We start from the raw sequence: 24918 nt of genomic DNA, 5'->3' as shown, positions 1-24918 counted from the left end.
ACAACTAAGTACAAAGGGAACATAATATAAATCAACACAATAAACATTGATATACTTGAGCTACATTTAGATTTAGACTCAGGTCAGAAACAGGTACAAACATGCAAGATAGCAGCATAAATTAATGTACTCATCAGTCTTTAAAGGCAAAATAAATTAATCTTTAAGAAAATCACTATTCCCTTTTTTAGGATGCATGTCTTCAGCCAGGCTGCATATTTGATTGAACCAATGAATCACATACACAGCTATTAATCACTGGTTTGCAAAGCCTTAACAAGCATTTTTCCAAATAAATTTCACACAAAAACAGGAGTCTGATATTCGGAGCCCGCTATTTATTGCTTAACTGGAATGCAGAGATGTTTACAAAAACAGTGCTGTAAAATGTTCCATGTGACCTTTTGTAGAAACAATGCTGGTATTCAAACAGACTCACTAGTCTTTTCATTTTAAAAATCATACAATCCTTACAAAAATTAAAACTAACCAGATGACTGATCCATATCTTAAGAAGGAATAATAAGAGAGTGGCTATTTTCAAAGCACCAACACAATATCAGGATTTAAAATATACACAATGTTTAATTAACATAAGAAAGCAGCAGTCAGTTGTACAGCACAGGAGGGTGGAAGCGTCAGGCAGATTAGTGTCTCAGAAAACTTGCAGTCCGTTCATCTCCACGGGCATTTAAACAAACAAATTTGGGCCTACACGCACATACCTCCAGATAAAGACAAATATCTGTTTGGAAAGGGTATTAAACTTCCATTAGATTTAATGCTTCATGTTCATAGATTAACACGCTCACAAAAAACACAATCTGGGCTCACATGGAACAAGATAAAGCACAAAAGAAAATATACAACACTTCTAGTTCCACACAATACAAAAATGACGTTTTAATAAAAAATAAAAAAAATCTATGACTGTACACCCCTGACATCCTTTGCACAGCGAAACATGATCATCATGAGCCATAACATCTTCATCTTGCTGTCACCACATTCACTAAACATCTTTACAGTAAAAATTATTGAATGACATTTGTGTATACAGTGCAAGTGTTAAAAGAATAATTTCATGATTTTTAAGCCTCCTATCCAATATCATATTCATATTCCTGTGCTGTAAAACAGGTACTAATAAATCATTAATGTCAACATGATCAAATCCTGATTTTTCTCCAAAATATATTATTTCAGGAAAGCATATATAACTATAAAACAATCAGGAATGAGTACTTCTTTAAGAAATACAGTGCATCTTTTTGTACTTGTTAATTCATAAGAATAAATGGTCTAAAAATGCGCAGCTCACACTCCAATAAGGATAGGATGACTTAATTTGTGTAATCATACAAAAGTATACTCTGTATGGCCAAAATATTTTTTGTTGGTTTTATAAAGGATATCGTAAGAATGTTGTCTACTTTGCTTGTAAAATTACGAATTATGAAAAATATAAAAATAATTCAGGCACAATATAAAACTGGTCCAACATGCCAGTTAGTAACTGACCGAAATGGAAATATTATGCTTTTTTTTTTTCTTTGGGTAAAAACATTTCTCATGTATAAAAAAATTTGTTTGACAAAAGGGAAAAAAGCTTTTGAATACGTCAGCAAACTGCTGGTAAAAGCTTCAGTTCACTGAGTCAGTTCCATTAGAATTAAGTTTCTCACTCTCTGGTCTGGGTGTGCCGTCTGCTTGTTGGTTGTTTCCCTTTCGGCAAGGAATACCGTGATTTTTCACAAACAAACCAAAGTCCATAAAGAAGGCCACCGTGGCCAGGAAGCCAAACGCCTGTAATACAGGAAAGACAGTTAAATGCCAGTTAGCCAGTCAGTAGCAGCTATGCTGTCATATCAGCTAAAACACAAATCGAGTGCCAACATACCACTGCGCCCTGCTCCAGATCAGTCTGACCATTGTCTGACGCAAACACAATGCTGGCAAGGAGGAACAGGATTGCCATGCCTGTTGTGTAACCAAAATCCTATGGAAAAATTAAAAGTAGCTTAACTGTAAATTGGATAAAACTGTATCCTCTGGAATAGGTGATTCTGACTGGTCGGGAGCGGTCAAATATTTTTATATAAAACATAATATAGAAACTAAAATTTATTTTTGTTTACAGGCTTTTAAATTTTATACACAATTATTAATATAATATTTAACATTTGTACATTGTAATATTGTAAAAAAATAAATAATAATAGTGATGTTATATTATTATTAGCAGTGTTTTTTGACTTACCAGAGTAGGCCAGCAGTTAATTCCAACTCTCTGGTGCAACACTGTGGCCAGGAGGATGAGGAGCAACAGCGTGAAGAGGAAGGCTGAGCAACTGACAAATTCAAAAAAGTAGAGTGGACCACAGTGCAAACAGTTGGACACGACCTCCTCCATCACAAAAGCCACAAACGAGAGGAGCTGAGGGGACACAAATGAAATCCAAGTGCATTAATTAACCACTAGGTGGCAGGATCAGCTTATTTTTCATTTCGATAACTCTATCCTGTATACAAGACAATATGAATGATTTGGGTGTTTCCTAAGTGACAAAATATTGTATTTAATGGGATGAATGCTGCTTAGTCAGAGCACATGCATCCTCAGTCACAATTCGAAACTGAGAGAAAAACAGGTGTGAAGTTAATACACCAGCAACATCAGGTATAGGGGGATTCCCGAAGGCGAGAATAAGCTATTTACCCAGGACACTGACTCTGGGAAAACACATACACCCCCAAGCAAACTTAAGTGACAAAATATTGTATTTAATGGGATGAATGCTGCTTAGTCAGAGCACATGCATCCTCAGTCACAATTCGAAACTGAGAGAAAAACAGGTGTGAAGTTAATACACCAGCAACATCAGGTATAGGGGGATTCCCGAAGGCGAGAATAAGCTATTTACCCAGGACACTGACTCTGGGAAAACACATACACACCCAAGCAAACTGTTTTTAATTGTTCATGTTTCCTTTAACATCACAAGCCTGATATTCATCATCCAGAACTCTATGTTTTAGTCACATGTGCACAATTATAAGGTCTTCCAGTCCAAGGGTGAAATTACACCAGTTACATCAATTCCAGGAGACTTTCCACTCCATTTCCCTTTAGCGAACTGAAACTAGTAAAAAAAAAAAAAAAAAACTGTAACTGACGCACTCGTGCTATTAAAGTTACTCAAACATACTTTATAGAGAAGTCCTTCAAAATACCTCCATTGTTTGTTGTGACGAATATTTCTATAACATTTCTGCTATTAAACTCTGGGCTTGGTGATGAATTTGTTTCTTTTAAACCATTAATAAAACACATAGCAATTACATTCATAATCACTATGACAAAGGGGAAGGGAGTATAGGAAATAATAATAATAATAATAATAAAACTAAAATCTTATTAATCTTTTAACATGCATGCATATAACAAATAGTTGGTATTTGACATTCAACTGGTAAAAAGAGAACAGATTCAGGGCAAAATGTGAAAATCTGTAGTAACTGGCAGTACAGTGGAAGAGGAAATCGTAACAGTGTTCTCATTTACACAAAATACAATTTCATGAGAAGCAATGTCAAAATGACAAACTAGCCCACTCGTCTGACTCATAACGTCTGTTTTGAGCTCTGACAGGCCTGACTGCTAGGAAGGAACAGGGCAGGTTCACATGCAATTGTTATTGCCGCTTAAGAAGCACAACCTTATCGCTACCACACAGAATCCATTCGAAATCCTCCATCCAAACAAGCCGGATAGAACACAGCTGCTATTCAACAGAATAAAGACAATGCCCGCTCACCACCCAAAAAGGGGCTTATTTTAGACATTTATGAGTGAAATGACCTCAAATGTAACAAAGCATGGTGAAGTAAAATGAAACCATACAGAAACGATTTCAGTCTAAAACCGAAACAGAAAAAGCTTCACTCCTGGAAAACATGCATAAAAATGATTTTAAATGATTTTTAAGTGCTAAAATTGATCTGTACTTTGGAATAGACCGACCACACTAAAATCAAAGGATTTATTCACAATACAGTACAGTCACTTGACTGCGGCCAACCGTCTCTGCTCTGCTGAATACATTGCGGGTAGATTGATTTCCTGAACAAAACCAGAGTAAAAAAAATCTGTCTTACAAACTCAAGAAACTGAAAACAGTTTTTTTTTTAATACACAGAATATCAAGTGTTACAGATGGAAATTGAATGTTAAGAACTGAGAAACAAAATGCTGACTTTTTTTTTAACTGAAACAAAGCAGCTGCAAACTCCCACTGGTAAATTACTAATACTGTACACTGCACTGGGTTTATATACCACAAAAAAACAAACGCTACGGTTTGTGGGCAATAATTTGATAAAGTGGTTTGGAGGTAGATGAGGAAAGACACTCTTCTCACTGCAGGGCCTCTAAGAACTAACTTCAGCATGGCAATTGATCTAGATGAGGTTTCATCTGGGAAGTACCAAGGTGTTCCAGTGTTATTATGTCACTGGCTAAGAGGAAAAGGAAATTAAATGTAGAGAATTTTAAGGGCATCCAGAAGAAATCAGTACATAAAAAAATCATTATCATTCAAAAAATTAAAATATATATTAAAAAATTATATATATAAACTCAACAAACATAAAAGTTCAAATTTAAACATTTATTAATTAATAACATACTGTTTAATGTCACGAGGAGAACACTTGGGTACATGGACAAAAAAAAAAAAAAAACTCCAGTGGCACTACAGGAGACACACTTGATAAAATTTGATTTCCTGAAAAGCATGAGACCAGGCCCTGGACTGTAGGGGCATTTACTCATAAAGGGTGTATTTGTCTCAATGTTGACCCCTATGTGGTAATTATTGGCCAAATTGAATGTGTTCTGAAGAGTACTTCCCTGTACTTAAAGATTCTTGCTTTTAGTATGCAATTCCAATGTCATTTTAACTTTTGACTCGCCACAACATATTGTGAAAGATAAGAATTGGGTAATTGAATTTAGCATCTGCTCTCTAACTGCATTTACAGTTTAAAGGCAGACAGTCATTTCTTACACCTGATATCACTTAGTTTGTCACATGCAAGCAGACAATGCCCTTTGGTCTTTTCAGCTGTGACCTTGCGAATTCAAACACTTAAAATAAAGTGACAACCAATTAGTGACACCCTGAGAATTAATGCTAAAAGCTAAAAGATCAAGATGAAAATATGTACGGAGGAGTCTGAAAATTTCAGACTTCACTGAGAATCAGGGACTCAAAATCTAATTTAGCCCAGAAAATAAACCAAAAGGATTTTGGATTTTATTTTAAAACAAAGAAACACTTTGAAAAAAATTGGATACAGCACCATTTCTAGGTCACTCATCAAATCAAATGGTCAGATTTCCTTGCGTCCATTAAAGCACATAAACATTTCTCATATCTTAAGAAATGGAGCACAAACCTGTCGAGCCCAAGCCAGTATTTGGGATTAAAAAGATATTTTAATGCTTATTGTGTGCTAAGTAACAAAAACACTGCAGTGAATGAATGATGCTGAACCAAGACCTTGCCTCATAGGAGTTGACTGCATCTCTTCGCAAAGCACAAGTAATATCTACTAAATAGCCACTCGAACAGTAGATACGCCAACATTTATTGCCGAGTGAACAAGGATGCATGCATGCTCTGCTTTGTCATCAGTTATAGAAATCAGTTTGACACATATAGAAGATACCAAGGAAATGGAGGGAATTTCTAACTTGAACTCAAACACCAACAGCCTAGTACCAACAGTCCAAAAAGCCCCATGAGCGCCAACCAAGCAGCATATGACTGCAATGCTGAAATGGCCACGCTTGTTTAGAAAATAAGCTTGTCATTATTAAATGCAGACAAAAAAGTTGCCACCCTCAATGGCACCCAAGGACTTGTTAAACATCATTTGCATTATCAGGATGTGTGAGACATGGCAGTGGATTGATTCATTCAGCAGAATCCTTCATTAGCATGTAACAGAAACCACAATATTCTAATGAACACTAAAACATCAGCAGTCATACTTTAGCCCCACCTTTTACATGTTAATGAACTGTCAGCATTATTGTTTACCATAATACACTTTTATGGAAACTCACGCACTTTTCCGATAATGCCAGCTTGACTTGATTTGTGCTGTATTTAAACCGGACTAACCACTTAGCTACAAGACCTCTTACTCAATCCATGTCCCAATGTACTTTGGTTTAAATGGTTTAGAAAAAAGTTGCTAATTATTTTACATTACTACAAAGAAAAGTGCATATGCTAAATTAGAATAGCCTATTTTAAGGCTATATTGTTAATTTATTTAGATGTCGAATATATGAAATGTCAGAATCCTGACATTTAAACCATGTAAACATGCGGTCACATTTGTGTCCAGCGTAGAAACACTGTTTTTTATTTTTATTTTAGACAACACGAAACACGTTGCTTACCACTTCAATCCCTTTTATCACGTATCTAATTTTGTCCAGGTTCTCTGATGGCACGATGATCCATTTTTTGGACTTGGGCTCCTGCACTGTTGTGGTGGTGTTGTACACCGTGTCTGTGGTGGCCATACTGTATATAGCCTACTGTAGCTAAATCTGAAAACAAGAAGTATATAAAACAGATTAGCGATAAAAACATGTGTACGCGTTTATAAATCAGAGATATTTGTGATACTGCAAAGTAACGACGCTTCGACAGCTGGTGTTCACGCTGAGAAAAGCGAAAGTAAACCAGTAAAAGTCAAGTCTAACTAGGCTAACATACTTGATCAACACAGAACTATCGAAATAAACACTGTGCAAGATGTTATGCAACCGATTATGTGTGATAACAATATTGATAAATATTTAAGGGTTAAATACCTCGGATGGTTGTTTTAATGTGCTCCGTTTAAGCCGTTCACGCGTCCTTTGTGTTTCACTTCCGCACTCCCTTCAAGTTTTCTTTATTGAGGAAGGACTTCCTGCGGAGGCTGTACGACTCCTCACTGGGACAACAGAAGGGTGTTATTGGGATTTTTCTTTCTGCGATTTTTACCTTCCAGTGGTTGTAACAAATTTCGGCTCTGTTTTTGGTATATAAAGATCGCTGTAACTGCCTTGGAAACGTTTTTGCCATGCGCGCTTACATTTAGGCCTATTTGGTATTTTTGCGAACGGCGGTAAAGTTAGTTTGACGTTTGACATTCATTAGACATTCGGGTTTTTTTCCAATTAAACTCTTTGCAGGTTTTATGTTTTGAGCCCAAACTAACTCAGATAGACATAAATATATGCCCTTTATGTTGCACAAGGCTTAATTTCTAGGAATTTAAAAAAAAAAAATTAACCATTTAAATTAATTAAACAATTTAACTACGTGACATTATAATATAAAACCAATACTAAAATGTTCGGGAAAACATACCTGTTATTGCACAAAGCTCCGTTTTTGGAATTACAATTTTATTTTTTTTATAATAATTTTACAACTTTTAATGTATGCAATACATTATACGAGCCTTTTATGTAGATTGTAGTGCTTTACTCGGGTCCTTTGAATTTTAAACTTGGAACGTGTATTAAAATATGAATTATGACGTTTAATTACGTTATTATGATGATCTAAACAAAGAATGAAATGATCACAAACTATTTCAATGTTTATTATGTGAAAAAAAAATATTATATAAATAAATAAAATAACTCTCCCTCAGTTGTAGCCACCACATCAAATATTTTTGGCGTTAATAAAGTTTTACTAAAACTTAGTGTAAGCTACAGTATATGCTAACCTTAGTGTCAGTGAAGAGCATGTATAAGATGAGACATGACACGTGAACAAAACGACGCAATAGAAAACATTTTTTTTTATTTTATTGTGCAACATTTCCAATCAAGTTGTAATTTTGTCAAATTATTTGAAAAGTGTGAGAATATTATTCCATTGATTGTGTTGAGGACACATAAAATGCTAGCTATGAAAACAGCCTTAGAAAGACAAAGGATTCTGACATTTCACATCATGCATGTGATCATTGTTGTGCTTTTCTTGCAATAAAAAAGATTTTGCTTAGAAAATGCTTGGCATGACTGGGAGTTTGGAAGATGATGTAAATCATGCGCGCTTACATTTAGGCCTATTTGGTATTTTTGCGAACGGCGGTAAAGTTAGTTTGACGTTTGACATTCATTAGACATTCGGGTTTTTTTCCAATTAAACTCTTTGCAGGTTTTATGTTTTGAGCCCAAACTAACTCAGATAGACATAAATATATGCCCTTTATGTTGCACAAGGCTTAATTTCTAGGAATTACAAAAAAATGCCTAAAATGAGAAAACACATGCTTTTAATTCCCATCTTTAACAAGGGCTGTTTATACTGTGGGTCTTTGTGAATCCAGGTTTCTCTCCTCTTTAATGAATTTGATTATATCCCTATATGGGTCTTAAACTTTCTGTACAATGAAATAAACTTTTGTAAAGACAGATGTGAACTGACTAGAGTTTGAATCCTCCCACATTTCATATTCAAGTTCATTTTACAAAATAAATGATAAACGGTACAAAATAGCAATGAACTTTATTGTTAGCTATGCACATCAATTACACTTGGCCAGAATCCAAGAACATGAACTCTAAATATCCAGACATATTACAAACTAGAGTTGATCCTGCGAGAAAGGCAGAAGGTTTTAATGCATTTTGTGTCTCAGCATACACACACACACACACACAGTCTGGTGCACTATCCTTGTAGGGACTCCCCATAGGCGTAATGATTTTTATACTGTACAAACTGTATTTTCTATCGCCCTACACCTAAACCTACCCCTCACAGAAAACTTTGTGCATTTTTACAATTTCAAAAAAACTCATTCTGTGTGATTTATAAGCTTTTGTGTCACAAGTCCCCATGAGTTGGTGTGTATTCAGGTTTAAGTCCCCACCAGTGTAGAAAAACCTGTATACACACACACACACACACACACACACACCTTACTGTTTGGAGTCAATAATAAATGTCAATGTACACACAGACTCTCACACATTCTTATCTTATCAAACTGTACCATCAATACAAAGAAATTCTGCGTATCAACAGCAATAATGCACACACCCTTCAAAATAATTAATTTTAAGCAATTATTATGCAAATTATGAACTTTTTTCTATTTTTTTATTTCTCTATTGTACTTTTACATCTCTTATTGTGTTATTTGTTATACATACTTTGTCACTGTAAAAGTTTTAAAAAGCTAAATCTACCTGATTACACACAGAGCGTTTTGTTATTCTGCGTGCTGGAGAAGTTTGTCCACTGTGGTTCATGTGTTAAGATGATCACACACTGCTGTTTGCCAGTTAGTAAGCAGGGCAGACTTTGGTAGAAAAGAAGAAAGAATTAGTATAAGTGGGTGATTCTGTGTTAACTGAACAAGTTTACAAATTTACAAATGTTTACAAGTTTACAAATGAATCCTGCCAAATTCTTCCTACTGAGCATTCACTAAAGAGACAGTGATTCCAGTTAGACAAATGTTACCAGCTCTTTAATCTTGGAATAATAAAAATTCAGTTGAACTGGGAGTTGAACAATTACTGTATTTTTGACCACAATGCAATATGAAGGCACCTTGGACCTGCAGCGCCACCACCAGAGGTCAGTCATTATATGCCACATTTATAATCATAGTTTCACAGACTTACTCAAGTTTTAAGTTGCTCCAAGTTTTGTGGCATTTAAAAATCATTTGAACATTTGATTTGAATCCTTAAAGCAGCTGAAAAACTGAACATTTTAAAACTCTCTAAATTACTGCAGTATGTATTGATTAGTCCCCCTTAAATTCAGTTTATACATAGTTTGTTTTTAGATATTTCTGTATTTAATATTTGCAAGTAATTAGTTTGTTTGTATGTATAATCTTTCAATATATGCGGCTTGGACTCATTGTGGACTTGTTCAACAATTATAATGCCTGTTTGTGTTTTGAAGAGATTTAATAAAGGCTTATTTAAAAAAAAATAAGTGTCACAGAAGCAGTGTTATTTTAGTATAATTTATATTTATACTTTATATTTTAAATGAGATTTTATTTCACTTTCATATTTAAATTCCATTGTAGTTAAAGCTTTAGTTGTTTTATTTAGAGTGTTTTCGCAAAACTCCGCATTTGAACAGTCAATAGCAAATACTTAAACTAGTAACAAAACATACTTGCTGATTCAGAAGCGCCAGATTGTCATAGTAAAGTCGGAATTGACCCTTCTTTTTTTTTAGAAATAGCCTTTGTGCACTGCCAGCCTTGTACTCTTCTAGGTTCAAAAAACTGTCGTCCATAAAATGCGTTGCACAAATTCGAACATCTGGGTTGTGCTGTTCTGTTGTAAATAAATCTTAACCAATGATTCCTAATTGCATCTACTTCCGGAAGGCCGAATAAAGTGCTTTTGCTTTCGCACTGAAACACACAGCGTCTCCCTGACATGGCTGCATCAACACTACTGCTGTTCCTGAAACCACGCCTTCTTTCTTTGTGTGCACATTTGGGCGGCATTATGGTAATATTTCCACATAGTGATGTAGACATGTGGGGGCGTGTTAGAATGAGCTGTTTTAGGTAGGCGTGGTTGACTCTTAACTTTTATGAAGAATATCTCTTTGGATTTCAGACTTTAGTCTTTGCAACTTTACAGATCTTCTTTATGCACCAATAGCTTGTAACACTCCAAAGAGAAAAGAAAACTTGAAATTGCATCATATAACCCCTTTAAACAAAACACACGGTTTTTCACCATTGCACTTCCGAAAAGTATGACCAACAACTGTGAGAAATGTAGTACATTTCTTCCTCTATTGCATCCCAGTCAGCTCTTTTTCCTGTTTGTTTGGGCATTTCAGTGTTGTGCTTGTGAACATAATCAGTTACTAAAGTGCCATTTACTTCAGCAGTACTCTAAACAGAGCCTTAAGGAGGGGTTCTGATGTGCATGAGTCCTGTTTCCAAATTAGCTGGAATACTAGGATGGAATCTCTTTAGTATGGCAGCTCGCTCCATTTCACTCGTTCCCTCCATAAATAATGGCTTCATTTATACCCAAGGAATTTAATTCTCTTCCACATTGCAATAGAGTTAAAACAACCCATAAGTGATCTAGCATATGTCACTGTATTTCCTTCTTTCTCTTTTGGAAGCACCTCCCCTGATAGAGGTCAGGGATTTCCTGTAACCATAAGTAGTGAGCATGGTGAGTCACTCTGTGTTAAGTAGTTCTGCAAGACATCTTAAACATTTAAATATGAATGGGTAGCATGATTAATAAACTTCATTTTACTTTGATCATTTTGCTACATTAAAGTCAATCTAACTTTATTGAAAAAGTCAATAAAACCAAAATAAACTGATATAAAAGGACATGAAGCCTGTTGACCATTAAAGCAGCACTATGTAACTTTTGGCGCTCTAGCGGTTAATAAACAGAACTGCACACATCCCGCGGAAGAACATTCCAACCGGAGCTACTTCTCTAAGTTTATGTCTATGGCGATTCACGCAGGTATGTGTTACTCCGCAGCGGTGACGACCCGACCAGGCTACACTAGTCCAAATATAAGCACTTATTATAAGTGTACCGTAGTGATTCGGAATAAGACAAAAACGCGGTTTGGAATATGAATTCATGATGTACTCGCTCATTATATAGATTTAGCAAATTTTGAACACAGAAAAAGTTACATAGTGCTGCTTTAAGGGTTGCATTGCATTATAACATCATTTTAATACCAATTTGCCCCATAATCCTCATTACTGTAATGCATCCAGACATTTCTTTTTTTGTGATGCATTTGTTTTTAAATCAGCATAAAGACAATACAACGAATATTATGATGTATAATTATAATGAATGTCCACTGAAGGCAAGTTGAATGAGAACCCATGAGAAGTTTAATCAAATCCAAAAGTGAGCAGAAACACAATGAACAAGACTTGGCTTGGCAAAAACATGAACAAACTAACCAAACAGTGGAGTACACGAACAAAGCTAGGCAATGGACAATGGGAACATGAGGGCTATATAAATCAAACAATGGTGGTCACATGACACAATCCAACCAATGAGAACAAGACACATGAACTAGACAACCAATCAGAACATGACACATAGAACAAAGGAAGGAATAGCAGGATCACATGAGGGCAAGGGAAACACATGACATGACAGAAATCATGACTATGAAAGAAACAAAATTAAAGATATCAGCCGCCATCTTGGGCAGTACAGCTGACAGAGGGAGGACCTCCGGTTTGGACAGCGCTGAGCGACTTACTTATTTGTAAGTCGCTTTGGATAAAGCATCTGCTAAATTATTAAATGTAAATGTAAATGTGACGAGGCTCTGGCGTGGTGGCCATGACGTCGATGACATTTCGGTTCCCATTGACTTCCATTGTATGGTCAAAAAATACAATGGAAGTCAATGGAAACTAAAGCTGTTTGGTTACCAACATTCTTCAAAGTATCCTCTTTTGGGTTCCACAGAAGAAAGCATGTCATACAGGTTTGGAATGTTTGGAAAATTTGGAAAGAGTAAAAGTCTTGTTCTGATTCAAATTCTGATTTTGAATCAATGAAGACGCAACACAATATACACAACATAAGGAGACTTTTTCTTTTTATCACAGTGTATAAAACAAAGGGACTTACATTTAGAAAGCCAAAAATTCATTCTTCAAACTTTACAGTTGCATATCATAATATCATATGTAGAGATACTGGGAAAAGCAAAAATTCACTTCAACTCCTGTAATAATAGTAATAATAATACTGTGGGTCAGCATCAGTTCTTCTTGAACACCTCATTTTTAAACCAAAATATTCTTTGATCACAGGCACTGAATCAAATCCGCATCACGCAATATACTGTCAAATAAATAACGTAAAAATTATCTTGAATAAATGGCCATTTTTAGTTTCAGACACTGTTGACAAATATACCAAAACTCCACTCTTATAATAAACCAGTCTTACTCCTGAAAAATTCTGAGTTTGATCCCAGCCGATTAAGTTGACTGAGGCACTCAAGTTTTGATGAAGAAATCCATTCTTGAAGCATACAGCACCTTCAAAAACAACCAAAAATGTTCCTTTAATGTCCTTAAAGAACTCATCATCTCTCCAGAACAAACTGAGAATTTTTCTTGCTACTTCCAGCTGATAAGACAAGTTTCTTCCATCCAGTTACACTGCAGCACCTTCAAGAGAGAATTAGCAGAAGATTATGCAATGAAATTCAACAGGTCCTTTCTGTTAAAGGAATAGTTCACCCTAGTTCATATTTGCTAAAATTTTACTCACTCTCAGGCCATCAAAGACGTAGCTGAGTTAGTTTCTTCATAAGAACAGATTTACAGTGAATGGGTGCCGTCAGAATGAAAGTTCAAACGACTCCAGTCCAGACTCCATGTCTTATGAAGTGAAAAACTGGGTATTTATAATAAACAAATTCATCTTTAAGACACTTTTAACTTCAAATCGTTGCTTCCAGCTAAAATACAAGTTCATAATCCATAATACTGATTTCTGATGTTAATGGTTGGACTGGAGTTATGTGGATTACTTGTGGATTACTGTGATGTTTTTATCAGCTGGTTGTACTCTCATTCTGACGGCACCCATTCACTGCAGAGGATCCATTGGTGGTGATGATGTAATGTGATGTAATACATTTTTTCAAATCTGTTCCAATAAACAAATACTTATCTACATCTTGGATGGCCTGAGGGTGAATTTTCAGCAAATTTTAATTTTTAATTTTTATTCCTTTAAAATGTGTTCACGGCTTTCATATTTTACAAATTACATGGTTAAAACGGGGTCAGACTCACCAGTTGGTTGAGAGCCACATGTGACCTTATAAGAAGTCCATATGCTGATCGCAATAAGAAAAGTAGCTATAAAGCCAAACACCTGCATTTATGTAAAAACAGGCATTAGTAATATATTAACAACATTCTATATTCATACATTTTATTACTAAACATGAAATGTCATTTGCTTTTGATGCCTAAAAGACCTTTTATAAGAATTGCACATGCACTGCCTAATAACAGAGTGTAATGCAACAGTAACGGTTCACATTTCTTGCTTTCTCATCCCTACACAAGAAAGCTTTGTGCACTTCCCTGGCCAGTGAGCAGCATGCACTGCACATATTGCAAGCATAAAAAGGCACTCACAGATCCAGCGATCAAAGCTGAGACCCCATAACTCTTCACAGCTACAACTATTGAGGCGATAAAGACCAGGATTCCTCCCACAGCATAATGTAAAAACTCCTGTGAAAGCAATAAAGAGCCAATTTGAGATGAAAAAGCAGCATAAACTTTCTGAAAGATTACAAAAGACACTTAATGCCATGATCTTTGGTGAGAAGATGCGTAAGTGAAATGTGAACTGTGACCACTTACCGTCAATGTCCAGTTGATGCATGTGATTTTGCTTTGAAGTCGAAACAAATGCATGAGGAAGAAGATTGAGAAGACGATGAGAAACCATGCAGTGACCACCTCAAAGTAGTGGAAGGCAGAGTATTCAATCCGCCGATGCTCACAGTGCACACAAAGGAAAGCGATCAGGAGGATCACCTGCAAAATTAGAGGTAGTAAATTTCATTTAAAAATCCCTTGTGCACTTCACAGCAAATACTAATATTTTACTTTGACACACAGAACAAAGTAGCGATGCTTTTGCTCAGTAAAACCTTGGATTAATTTAACAAGATTTCAACAAGATAATTCAACTCGATAAATAAAACAAGTAGAAACGAGAAGAAGTTTCTGTAAATTTTTTGAGTAATATTAGAAGTTGTGACAAGTTTATGATTCTGATATTTTAAGTGTCTGATTTTTAATAACTTTATTTAATATTTAAAAAATGAAATTAAAAACATATTTAAGAATTAAGAATGTTAAAATGTAAAAAATATTTTAAAATAAATTATTAAAAATGCAATTACCGGTATTGTCCTATTTCTGCTTCTTAGTGTAATATAAACATTAGAAATCAACACAAAATATATGCATGATTAATATTTTCAAAATAATAAAGTCAAACCAATAATATTGCTCTAGTATTACTATTTTAAGTTTTGCAATCATATTTGTTTAGGGCTAGCATTTCCCACTTCAATATGAATTGCTGTTGCATATAAGTGTTAAATAATTTATGCAAATACTAAAAAGTTTCTTTTCCTGTGAACACTGGTGTTTCCTATTGAACCTGTTTCCTGTTGAATTCTGTTGTCAAACCACTTATCATCTATCTTATCTTCTATCTTTTTCTGGTGAATTGATAATCTTTGGGTTTGGTGGGTTTTGTGTTGAACCCCCTTTTTTTACACAGAGGCCCCACATGTTGCAGTGCAAATCTCTCTAAATCTCTCTCATCACTGCAACCATTTTAGTAGCCGGCTGTTCCTGAGCAGCCGGGGTGTGTGAGTCTTAACAAATCATCATTGCCTGTCATCACCTTCTACACACACCCTAAACCACACTCTGAACCCCAAAACACTACTGTTATTTAAGTAGTTAATAAAGACAGTATTTAATTTCTTTATTTTGAGGATGCCCCCCCCCCCCCCTGAATGATGACCATATTCACAAACCACAGTATTTAATCCAAAATACTTTAAAGAATTGCATTATTGCAGATTTATATCCTTTAAAGCAGGGGTGTCCAACCCTGGTCCTGGAGGGCTACCGTCCTGCAGATTTCAGTTCCAACCCTGCTCCAACACACCTGTCTGTAATTATCAAGCAGCCCTGAACACCATGATTAGCTGGTTCAGGTGTGTTTGATTCGGGTTGGAGCTAAAATCTGCAGGACGGTAGCCCTCCAGGACCAGGGTTGGACACCCCTGCTTTAAAAAATACCATGACACTGTCCAAAAAACATTTTAATAGTATGACACATGTACAAAAAAATAAATATAAAAAACAGGGAAATAACAGGTGTTAGCATCTTTGTTGGTCAAACTTAGGTTTAGATTTAACTTCTGGGATACCCATTTTTCCTTAACATAAAAATATTAGCTGTGCTACTGTAAAATAATCCACTGCATCTTTTGTTTGTACATAATCAAATTATTCGTATTAGTATAAATATTAGTATTCATACCAAGTGCAGTGGAAAGTTGTTAATCAATGAAGCATTTATGTGTAAAAATATTTAAATAATAACATTAAAAACAACAACAACTTATATTACTAGTTGCTCTGAGCTTTGCAGTAATGTTTGTTTTGGCCTATATTACTGTTTAAGCTTAAAATATGATGTGTTTCCCACTTCAGAATCAACAGCTGTTGAACAAAAGGTTGAGTAATTTATGCAAACACACAAAAAAAGTGCCTTTTTCCTGTGAACTCTGATGTTTCCTGTTGAACTGATGAAGTAGATAAGCCTAATTGTGATTATACACCATGATAGCTACTGAATGATTATCATATTCATTTACCATGGTATTTAATCCAGCATTCTTTTTGGACTGGGATTTGGGATACTTTTTGGGATTTTTGTTTAGTACTCTGAACCCCAAAACACTACTTTTATTTAAGTAGTTAATAAAGACAGTATTTAATTTCTTTATTTTGAGGATGCCCCCCCCCCCCCCTGAATGATGACCATATTCACAAACCACAGTATTTAATCCAAAATACTTTAAAGAATTGCATTATTGCAGATTTATATCCTTTAAAGCAGGGGTGTCCAACCCTGGTCCTGGAGGGCTACCGTCCTGCAGATTTCAGTTCCAACCCTGCTCCAACACACCTGTCTGTAATTATCAAGCAGCCCTGAACACCATGATTAGCTGGTTCAGGTGTGTTTGATTCGGGTTGGAGCTAAAATCTGCAGGACGGTAGCCCTCCAGGACCAGGGTTGGACACCCCTGCTTTAAAAAATACCATGACACTGTCCAAAAAACATTTTAATAGTATGACACATGTACAAAAAAATAAATATAAAAAACAGGGAAATAACAGGTGTTAGCATCTTTGTTGGTCAAACTTAGGTTTAGATTTAACTTCTGGGATACCCATTTTTCCTTAACATAAAAATATTAGCTGTGCTACTGTAAAATAATCCACTGCATCTTTTGTTTGTACATAATCAAATTATTCGTATTAGTATAAATATTAGTATTCATACCAAGTGCAGTGGAAAGTTGTTAATCAATGAAGCATTTATGTGTAAAAATATTTAAATAATAACATTAAAAACAACAACAACTTATATTACTAGTTGCTCTGAGCTTTGCAGTAATGTTTGTTTTGGCCTATATTACTGTTTAAGCTTAAAATATGATGTGTTTCCCACTTCAGAATCAACAGCTGTTGAACAAAAGGTTGAGTAATTTATGCAAACACACAAAAAAAGTGCCTTTTTCCTGTGAACTCTGATGTTTCCTGTTGAACTGATGAAGTAGATAAGCCTAATTGTGATTATACACCATGATAGCTACTGAATGATTATCATATTCATTTACCATGGTATTTAATCCAGCATTCTTTTTGGACTGGGATTTGGGATACTTTTTGGGATTTTTGTTTAGTGTACATTTCAATTAAAACTTTTAGTTAGCAGAAGTTTTCAGATTTATCTTCTAAAGAATAACATGGTAGGCTACTGCCCAAAAACATTATAATAACATAATGCATGTAAAAACAAACAAGCAAACAAAAAATGTGGTGATATCATGTTACAGTAACGTTTACGTTTCAGCATTTTTCAGCATTGAAAATCATGTGTAACTTCTCGAAGACTTTTGTCCAACGTTTCCCCAAAAGAAATATTAGACTTGCTGCTGTAAATAAACGCACTGATTACTGTATCCTGCATTGTTAGTGCATAATAAATGTAACGTTAGCCTATTCATGGAAAGTCTAGTGAAGAGTTCCGTTAGTCGGTCAATGTAGCGTCGTGGTTTAAAACAGTCAGTTACCATCTTTAAACCATCTATCTTCCCTACATTAAGGATTCTATACTTTCGTCTACGTTTACTTCATAAAATAAATGTGATACAAGTATAACTTTCTCTTACCACTTGGCCGATTTTCAGTAATCCTTGAAATGAACGCGCATAACCGATGTTGCAAAATCCTCCATCCGAGGTGGATGTTGTTGTTGTAGTTGTAGTAGTAACAACAGTGTGAGGCATTCTGGTATATAATATTTGAGGAACTTTACAATTAAGATAATTATTTAAAACCGCTCACATTGAACCAGCAGTTGAGTCAGGACAAGCGTCAACTACAACAGGGTGTGACTTTCCACGGGATATAAAACAGCCTCGTCTACACGGGGGCGTGTGGAGGCTCAAAGTCTGAATCCCCAAATAGGCTCCATTCAAAGCATTGAAAACATTTATACACGAAAATAAATGTAAACATATTTGCTATAATGACATATATCTGAAATACGAAGCAAAATACACCATACAAATCTCAAATACAATGACTTTTAAAAATTACCATACAGTAATCAAAAACGAATGTGATTGGTCCATCTGAATCAGCGCATAGAAAAGAAACAGATATCACGTGATAACAAGTGTTAAAGGGATAGTTCACCCCAAAAAAAAGTATGTTTATCTGCTTACCCCCAAGGCATCCAAGATGTGGATACAGTAATCAGTGCGTTTATTTACAGCAGCAAGTCTAATATTTCTTTTGGGGAAACGTTGGACAAAAGTCTTCGAGAAGTTACACATGATTTTCAATGCTGAAACGTAAACGTTACTGTAACATGATATCACCACATTTTTTGTTTGCTTGTTTGTTTTTACATGCATTATGTTATTATAATGTTTTTGGGCAGTAGCCTACCATGTTATTCTTTAGAAGATAAATCTGAAAACTTCTGCTAACTAAAAGTTTTAATTGAAATGTACACTAAACAAAAATCCCAAAAAGTATCCCAAATCCCAGTCCAAAAAGAATGCTGGATTAAATACCATGGTAAATGAATATGATAATCATTCAGTAGCTATCATGGTGTATAATCACAATTAGGCTTATCTACTTCATCAGTTCAACAGGAAACATCAGAGTTCACAGGAAAAAGGCACTTTTTTTGTGTGTTTGCATAAATTACTCAACCTTTTGTTCAACAGCTGTTGATTCTGAAGTGGGAAACACATCATATTTTAAGCTTAAACAGTAATATAGGCCAAAACAAACATTACTGCAAAGCTCAGAGCAACTAGTAATATAAGTTGTTGTTGTTTTTAATGTTATTATTTAAATATTTTTACACATAAATGCTTCATTGATTAACAACTTTCCACTGCACTTGGTATGAATACTAATATTTATACTAATACGAATAATTTGATTATGTACAAACAAAAGATGCAGTGGATTATTTTACAGTAGCACAGCTAATATTTTTATGTTAAGGAAAAATGGGTATCCCAGAAGTTAAATCTAAACCTAAGTTTGACCAACAAAGATGCTAACACCTGTTATTTCCCTGTTTTTTATATTTATTTTTTTGTACATGTGTCATACTATTAAAATGTTTTTTGGACAGTGTCATGGTATTTTTTAAAGCAGGGGTGTCCAACCCTGGTCCTGGAGGGCTACCGTCCTGCAGATTTCAGTTCCAACCCTGCTCCAACACACCTGTCTGTAATTATCAAGCAGCCCTGAACACCATGATTAGCTGGTTCAGGTGTGTTTGATTCGGGTTGGAGCTAAAATCTGCAGGACGGTAGCCCTCCAGGACCAGGGTTGGACACCCCTGCTTTAAAAAATACCATGACACTGTCCAAAAAACATTTTAATAGTATGACACATGTACAAAAAAATAAATATAAAAAACAGGGAAATAACAGGTGTTAGCATCTTTGTTGGTCAAACTTAGGTTTAGATTTAACTTCTGGGATACCCATTTTTCCTTAACATAAAAATATTAGCTGTGCTACTGTAAAATAATCCACTGCATCTTTTGTTTGTACATAATCAAATTATTCGTATTAGTATAAATATTAGTATTCATACCAAGTGCAGTGGAAAGTTGTTAATCAATGAAGCATTTATGTGTAAAAATATTTAAATAATAACATTAAAAACAACAACAACTTATATTACTAGTTGCTCTGAGCTTTGCAGTAATGTTTGTTTTGGCCTATATTACTGTTTAAGCTTAAAATATGATGTGTTTCCCACTTCAGAATCAACAGCTGTTGAACAAAAGGTTGAGTAATTTATGCAAACACACAAAAAAAGTGCCTTTTTCCTGTGAACTCTGATGTTTCCTGTTGAACTGATGAAGTAGATAAGCCTAATTGTGATTATACACCATGATAGCTACTGAATGATTATCATATTCATTTACCATGGTATTTAATCCAGCATTCTTTTTGGACTGGGATTTGGGATACTTTTTGGGATTTTTGTTTAGTGTACATTTCAATTAAAACTTTTAGTTAGCAGAAGTTTTCAGATTTATCTTCTAAAGAATAACATGGTAGGCTACTGCCCAAAAACATTATAATAACATAATGCATGTAAAAACAAACAAGCAAACAAAAAATGTGGTGATATCATGTTACAGTAACGTTTACGTTTCAGCATTTTTCAGCATTGAAAATCATGTGTAACTTCTCGAAGACTTTTGTCCAACGTTTCCCCAAAAGAAATATTAGACTTGCTGCTGTAAATAAACGCACTGATTACTGTATCCTGCATTGTTAGTGCATAATAAATGTAACGTTAGCCTATTCATGGAAAGTCTAGTGAAGAGTTCCGTTAGTCGGTCAATGTAGCGTCGTGGTTTAAAACAGTCAGTTACCATCTTTAAACCATCTATCTTCCCTACATTAAGGATTCTATACTTTCGTCTACGTTTACTTCATAAAATAAATGTGATACAAGTATAACTTTCTCTTACCACTTGGCCGATTTTCAGTAATCCTTGAAATGAACGCGCATAACCGATGTTGCAAAATCCTCCATCCGAGGTGGATGTTGTTGTTGTAGTTGTAGTAGTAACAACAGTGTGAGGCATTCTGGTATATAATATTTGAGGAACTTTACAATTAAGATAATTATTTAAAACCGCTCACATTGAACCAGCAGTTGAGTCAGGACAAGCGTCAACTACAACAGGGTGTGACTTTCCACGGGATATAAAACAGCCTGGGGGCGTGTGGGGCGTGTGGAGGCTCAAAGTCTGAATCCCCAAATAGGCTCCATTCAAAGCATTGAAAAACGAAAATAACGAAAATAAATGTAAACATATTTGCTATAATGACATATATCTGAAATACGAAGCAAAATACACCATACAAATCTCAAATACAATGACTTTTAAAAATTACCATACAGTAATCAAAAACGAATGTGATTGGTCCATCTGAATCAGCGCATAGAAAAGAAACAGATATCACGTGATAACAAGTGTTAAAGGGATAGTTCACCCCAAAAAAAAGTATGTTTATCTGCTTACCCCCAAGGCATCCAAGATGTAGGTGACTTTGTTTCTTCAGTAGAACACAAACAAAGATTTTTAACTCAAATCGTTGCAGTCTGTCAGTCATATAATGTAAGTGAATGGGAATCACTTGAGAGTCAAAAAAAAATACACAAAGCCAAATGAAACCCTGCGGCTCGTGACGATACATTGACGTGTAAAGACACGAAACGATCGGTCTGTGCAAGAAGCTGAACAGTATTTATATCGTTTTTTTACCTCTGATGCACTGCAATATCTGAATATCTTTTTTCTTTGCATACTGAATCATAAATCAAGAACGTCTGCAATGGATGCACGCTGCTTTAGTAAAAGTCTTGGTCTGCTGGTGATCCTTCATACTGCAGGTGAGAAAATTCAAAACAGAGTTCGAATAGATTAACTCAATAGAACTGACAAATTTGCTTTGAACTTTTTTAAGCTTTGTAAACTTCTTTCCCTAGCTATAGCCAAAGATGACGACGGCTGGTTGATGAAAGCGCCCACTGAGGTCCGGGCGATGGAACCACTTCCATAACGGCTATAAGCTTAATTGTTAACTGAAAAATTAAGGTTTGTCAAGACAAATTTTAAATGAAGGCTTGATAAAGCTTTGTGTGAATTACATTTAAAAAGTCCTGAACATTTTAAAGACCTTATAGACAAATATGTTTGAAATGTCACCTATAAATTTGAAGTTAATTAATATATTCATCTTTCAGGAAAAGCACTGTAGTTTCTCTGAATGGCTGTCGAATTTCTCTGAATAGAGCACTGCAGAGATGGCATATTTTTGTAGGCCAACCCAGAAATTTCCATCACCCTATTTCCTCTGACAAAAACCCAACAGGATTTTTCCACTGGCCTTTTGATTATTACAGAAAATAAGCTTTGTGTAAAACAAAAGTTTATGATTCTTACACGTTTTGTTCAAGATAATCTTCACAAATGAGCACAACATTCATTAATTTTGAAGCCTAAACAAAATCAGTAGAAGTAAAAAGCTATAAACAAACCACACCATGGTCACATGACTTAAAGGTCATCACCAAGTTTTCAAAAACTCTTTCGATCATCATTTAAAATCTAGTTAGAATAGTTTGAAAGAGCATGAGCATAAACACAATGAGGATGTGAGAGTGGACTAGTGAGTATTTGAGTTTCCGTTCGGCATTTAAAAGGGTCCTATTATGCTCTTTTACAAAGTCTTGATTTTGTTTTGGGGGTGTACTAGAACATGCTCTCATACTAGGTTGTTCAAAAAACACATTATTTTTCACATATTTTACATTATTACAACACCTCTCTCCCCAGTCTGTCATGAACGGCTCGAATAGTTCCTGTATCAAATGAAGGCCCGCCTTCTGAAATACGAAATGTGCTGTGATTGGTTAGCTGGGCCAGTGTGTGTTGTGATTGGCAGCACTCGGCACCTGGTCGGGAAATGTCACGCCCCTTACCATAGCCGCCTGCGAGCTTCAGTGTAAATATTGCATCAAAATCAATTTGAGCGCAATTTAAACCCGGATGATTGTAACCACTCTGAGCTTCAGTGTAAATATTGCGTCAAAATCAAATCAATTTGAGTGCAATTTAAACCCGGATGATTGTAACCACTCTAAGTTCGTCTGCCTTGGGAAAGCTAGCGTGTCTCCGACACAGTGATAACACTCGTTGCCTTCTCTAGTGCAGCTAAACCAGATCTCGTCCCATTCATCGATATTTGTGATATCACAAATCCCGGAAAATATGCGTTGTAGTCCAAACGAGTCGTTCGTTGTAGTTTTTGAAAAGTGATTTCTGTTAAATAAAATATCTCCTTTTGAAGTGGACTTTGAGCTTTGTAACTTTGCAGATCTTTTTTATGCTCAAACAGCAACATTACAGACTAACTAAAGTTGAAAAAGTGAAAAAGCATAATAGGACCCCTTTAATTTAAACAATCTCTGTAGACCCATTTAACCTCTTTTCAACTGCCTTTTTCAAGACCTGTAAAGCTTAAAATACCACCAAAAAAATAATAATAAAAATTGACCATAAGTGCAAAAATTTCAGGAGTTTAACTTATTCCTGCAGAGCTCTGTTATAATTCAGTACATTTCACTTCCTGTCATTTTCCAATCATACCAATTCAAATTCCAATGGGGTTTGGCCTATACAATTCAAATTCCAAATTTCTAATAGAGAGCCAGCTCTTATATTCTGACAGGCAATTTTTTATGTTGCTCATTAGCTGCACCACAAATCCTGAGTGTGTCAGCTGAGGGGACTGAAGCATCTGGCTTCAAAGCCGTGTGTCATGTTCAGGGTTCCCCTCTTCCTGACGTTCAATGGATAGAACCAGATGGTGTTCAGAAGGGAGATACTTCATTCCCTCTTTCTCAGGACACTACCGGGCAATACCGTGCTTCAAGCCAACTGCTGGACTTGAAACCTGGACGACTCTTTGGGGAAGGATCAAGCCACGCTCTAACTTTTGCCCCCCAGTCCAGAGAGGTCAACCGCAAAAAGCTCTTTCTCGCTCCTTGTGCTGCATCTTGCTCTGGCGTTGAGTACCAAGCTGCTTTTGGCTCTGGGTTTGGGAGCTTGGGTGATCAAGAGGAGGTTTAGTGTCAGAGCTAGCAGCGTGGAGCACTGAAAAGACACAAATGTCATGCTCACATAATCAGAACACTCTGGTCTCAAAGCTGTTTCTTGTCCCATGCGTGTTGTTAAAAATACAAAGGATTAAAATAAACTTCTTCTGAAGTGAGCCATAAGACTCTGACTTCCGTCTTTGTCTGACCTGACTGGACAATTTAACACAAGAGTGACTTATATACTAACTAATACAAGAACTAACTGAAAAATATAAATCTTTATCTTTGTGCATTCAAGTTTTGCAAATGAAGTAAAAAAAATCAGTGGGTTGGAAAATATAAAGAATTTAAATTTTTTTTCTGCCTTTAACTGGGATCTATTGCACTGATTCATAAGGACTGATTACTTATATTTATTTCCACCACTACTTACAAAACATCATAACCATTTCGGTTGATATTTTTCCGCAAAACCCAAAAGAAAAGCAGTAGCAAATATTGCTTTTTTTTTCTTAAATAACATGCACCAATGAATCATTCAAGAAAAAGACCAGTTGTGAGGATTTAAATCTTAAATTTAGATTTTGTGATGATTTTGAAGTCAGTTTGAACTTGTTTGCAACTTGGCTCTTGCAGTACCATTTTATAACTTTAAAGATTTTTAAAATAAAGGGCTAAAAAAGTAATATAAAATAAAGCTTACAACATTACTTATTTTAAAAAAGTCAACAGGACTCGTTGTTCTATTAACATTCTTTAATAATCTATTTTAACATTCTTTGATAATAATCATCGTTTAAATCTTAGCCTGGA

The 24918-nt window shown here is 35.3% G+C and overlaps 2 protein-coding genes across 2 annotated transcripts; both read right to left on the bottom strand.

Moving 5' to 3' along the window:
• Positions 1–323: 323 nt before the first annotated feature.
• Positions 324–7065, bottom strand: LOC107668282 (CKLF-like MARVEL transmembrane domain-containing protein 6). The gene is made up of 5 exons (XM_016460101.1): positions 6896–7065; positions 6476–6628; positions 2261–2437; positions 1901–1999; positions 324–1806 (listed from the first exon to the last, which is right to left on the bottom strand). The coding sequence occupies exons 2-5, from the start codon at positions 6599–6601 to the stop codon at positions 1645–1647; spliced, it is 564 nt and encodes a 187-aa protein (XP_016315587.1). The 5' UTR covers positions 6602–6628; positions 6896–7065; the 3' UTR covers positions 324–1644.
• A 5472-nt stretch (positions 7066–12537) lies between these two features.
• LOC107668286 (CKLF-like MARVEL transmembrane domain-containing protein 7) lies at positions 12538–18386 on the bottom strand. The gene is made up of 5 exons (XM_016460106.1): positions 18114–18386; positions 14485–14661; positions 14254–14352; positions 13903–13984; positions 12538–13269 (listed from the first exon to the last, which is right to left on the bottom strand). Exons 1-5 carry the CDS (start codon positions 18228–18230, stop codon positions 13256–13258), a joined length of 489 nt encoding a protein of 162 aa, XP_016315592.1. The 5' UTR covers positions 18231–18386; the 3' UTR covers positions 12538–13255.
• Between the last annotated feature and the right edge of the window lie 6532 nt (positions 18387–24918).

This window comes from Sinocyclocheilus anshuiensis, unplaced genomic scaffold, assembly GCF_001515605.1.
Source record: "Sinocyclocheilus anshuiensis isolate Anshui unplaced genomic scaffold, SAMN03320099.WGS_v1.1 scaffold1623, whole genome shotgun sequence".
NCBI lineage: Eukaryota > Metazoa > Chordata > Actinopteri > Cypriniformes > Cyprinidae > Sinocyclocheilus > Sinocyclocheilus anshuiensis.
This window is presented reverse-complemented; position numbering and strand designations above follow the sequence as displayed.

Coding starts and splice junctions, on each gene's coding strand:
- LOC107668282 (XM_016460101.1), bottom strand. CDS start 6,601: ATGGCCACCACAGACACGGTGTACAACACCACCACAACAGTGCAGGAG. Junction 2,000..2,260: donor TTAACTGCTGGCCTACTCTG/GTAAGTCAAAAA, acceptor ATTTTTCCATAG/GATTTTGGTTACACAACAGG. Junction 1,807..1,900: donor ATCTGGAGCAGGGCGCAGTG/GTATGTTGGCAC, acceptor CCTGTATTACAG/GCGTTTGGCTTCCTGGCCAC.
- LOC107668286 (XM_016460106.1), bottom strand. CDS start 18,230: ATGCCTCACACTGTTGTTACTACTACAACTACAACAACAACATCCACC. Junction 14,662..18,113: donor TACTGAAAATCGGCCAAGTG/GTAAGAGAAAGT, acceptor CTAATTTTGCAG/GTGATCCTCCTGATCGCTTT. Junction 13,985..14,253: donor CAGCTTTGATCGCTGGATCT/GTGAGTGCCTTT, acceptor ACATAAATGCAG/GTGTTTGGCTTTATAGCTAC.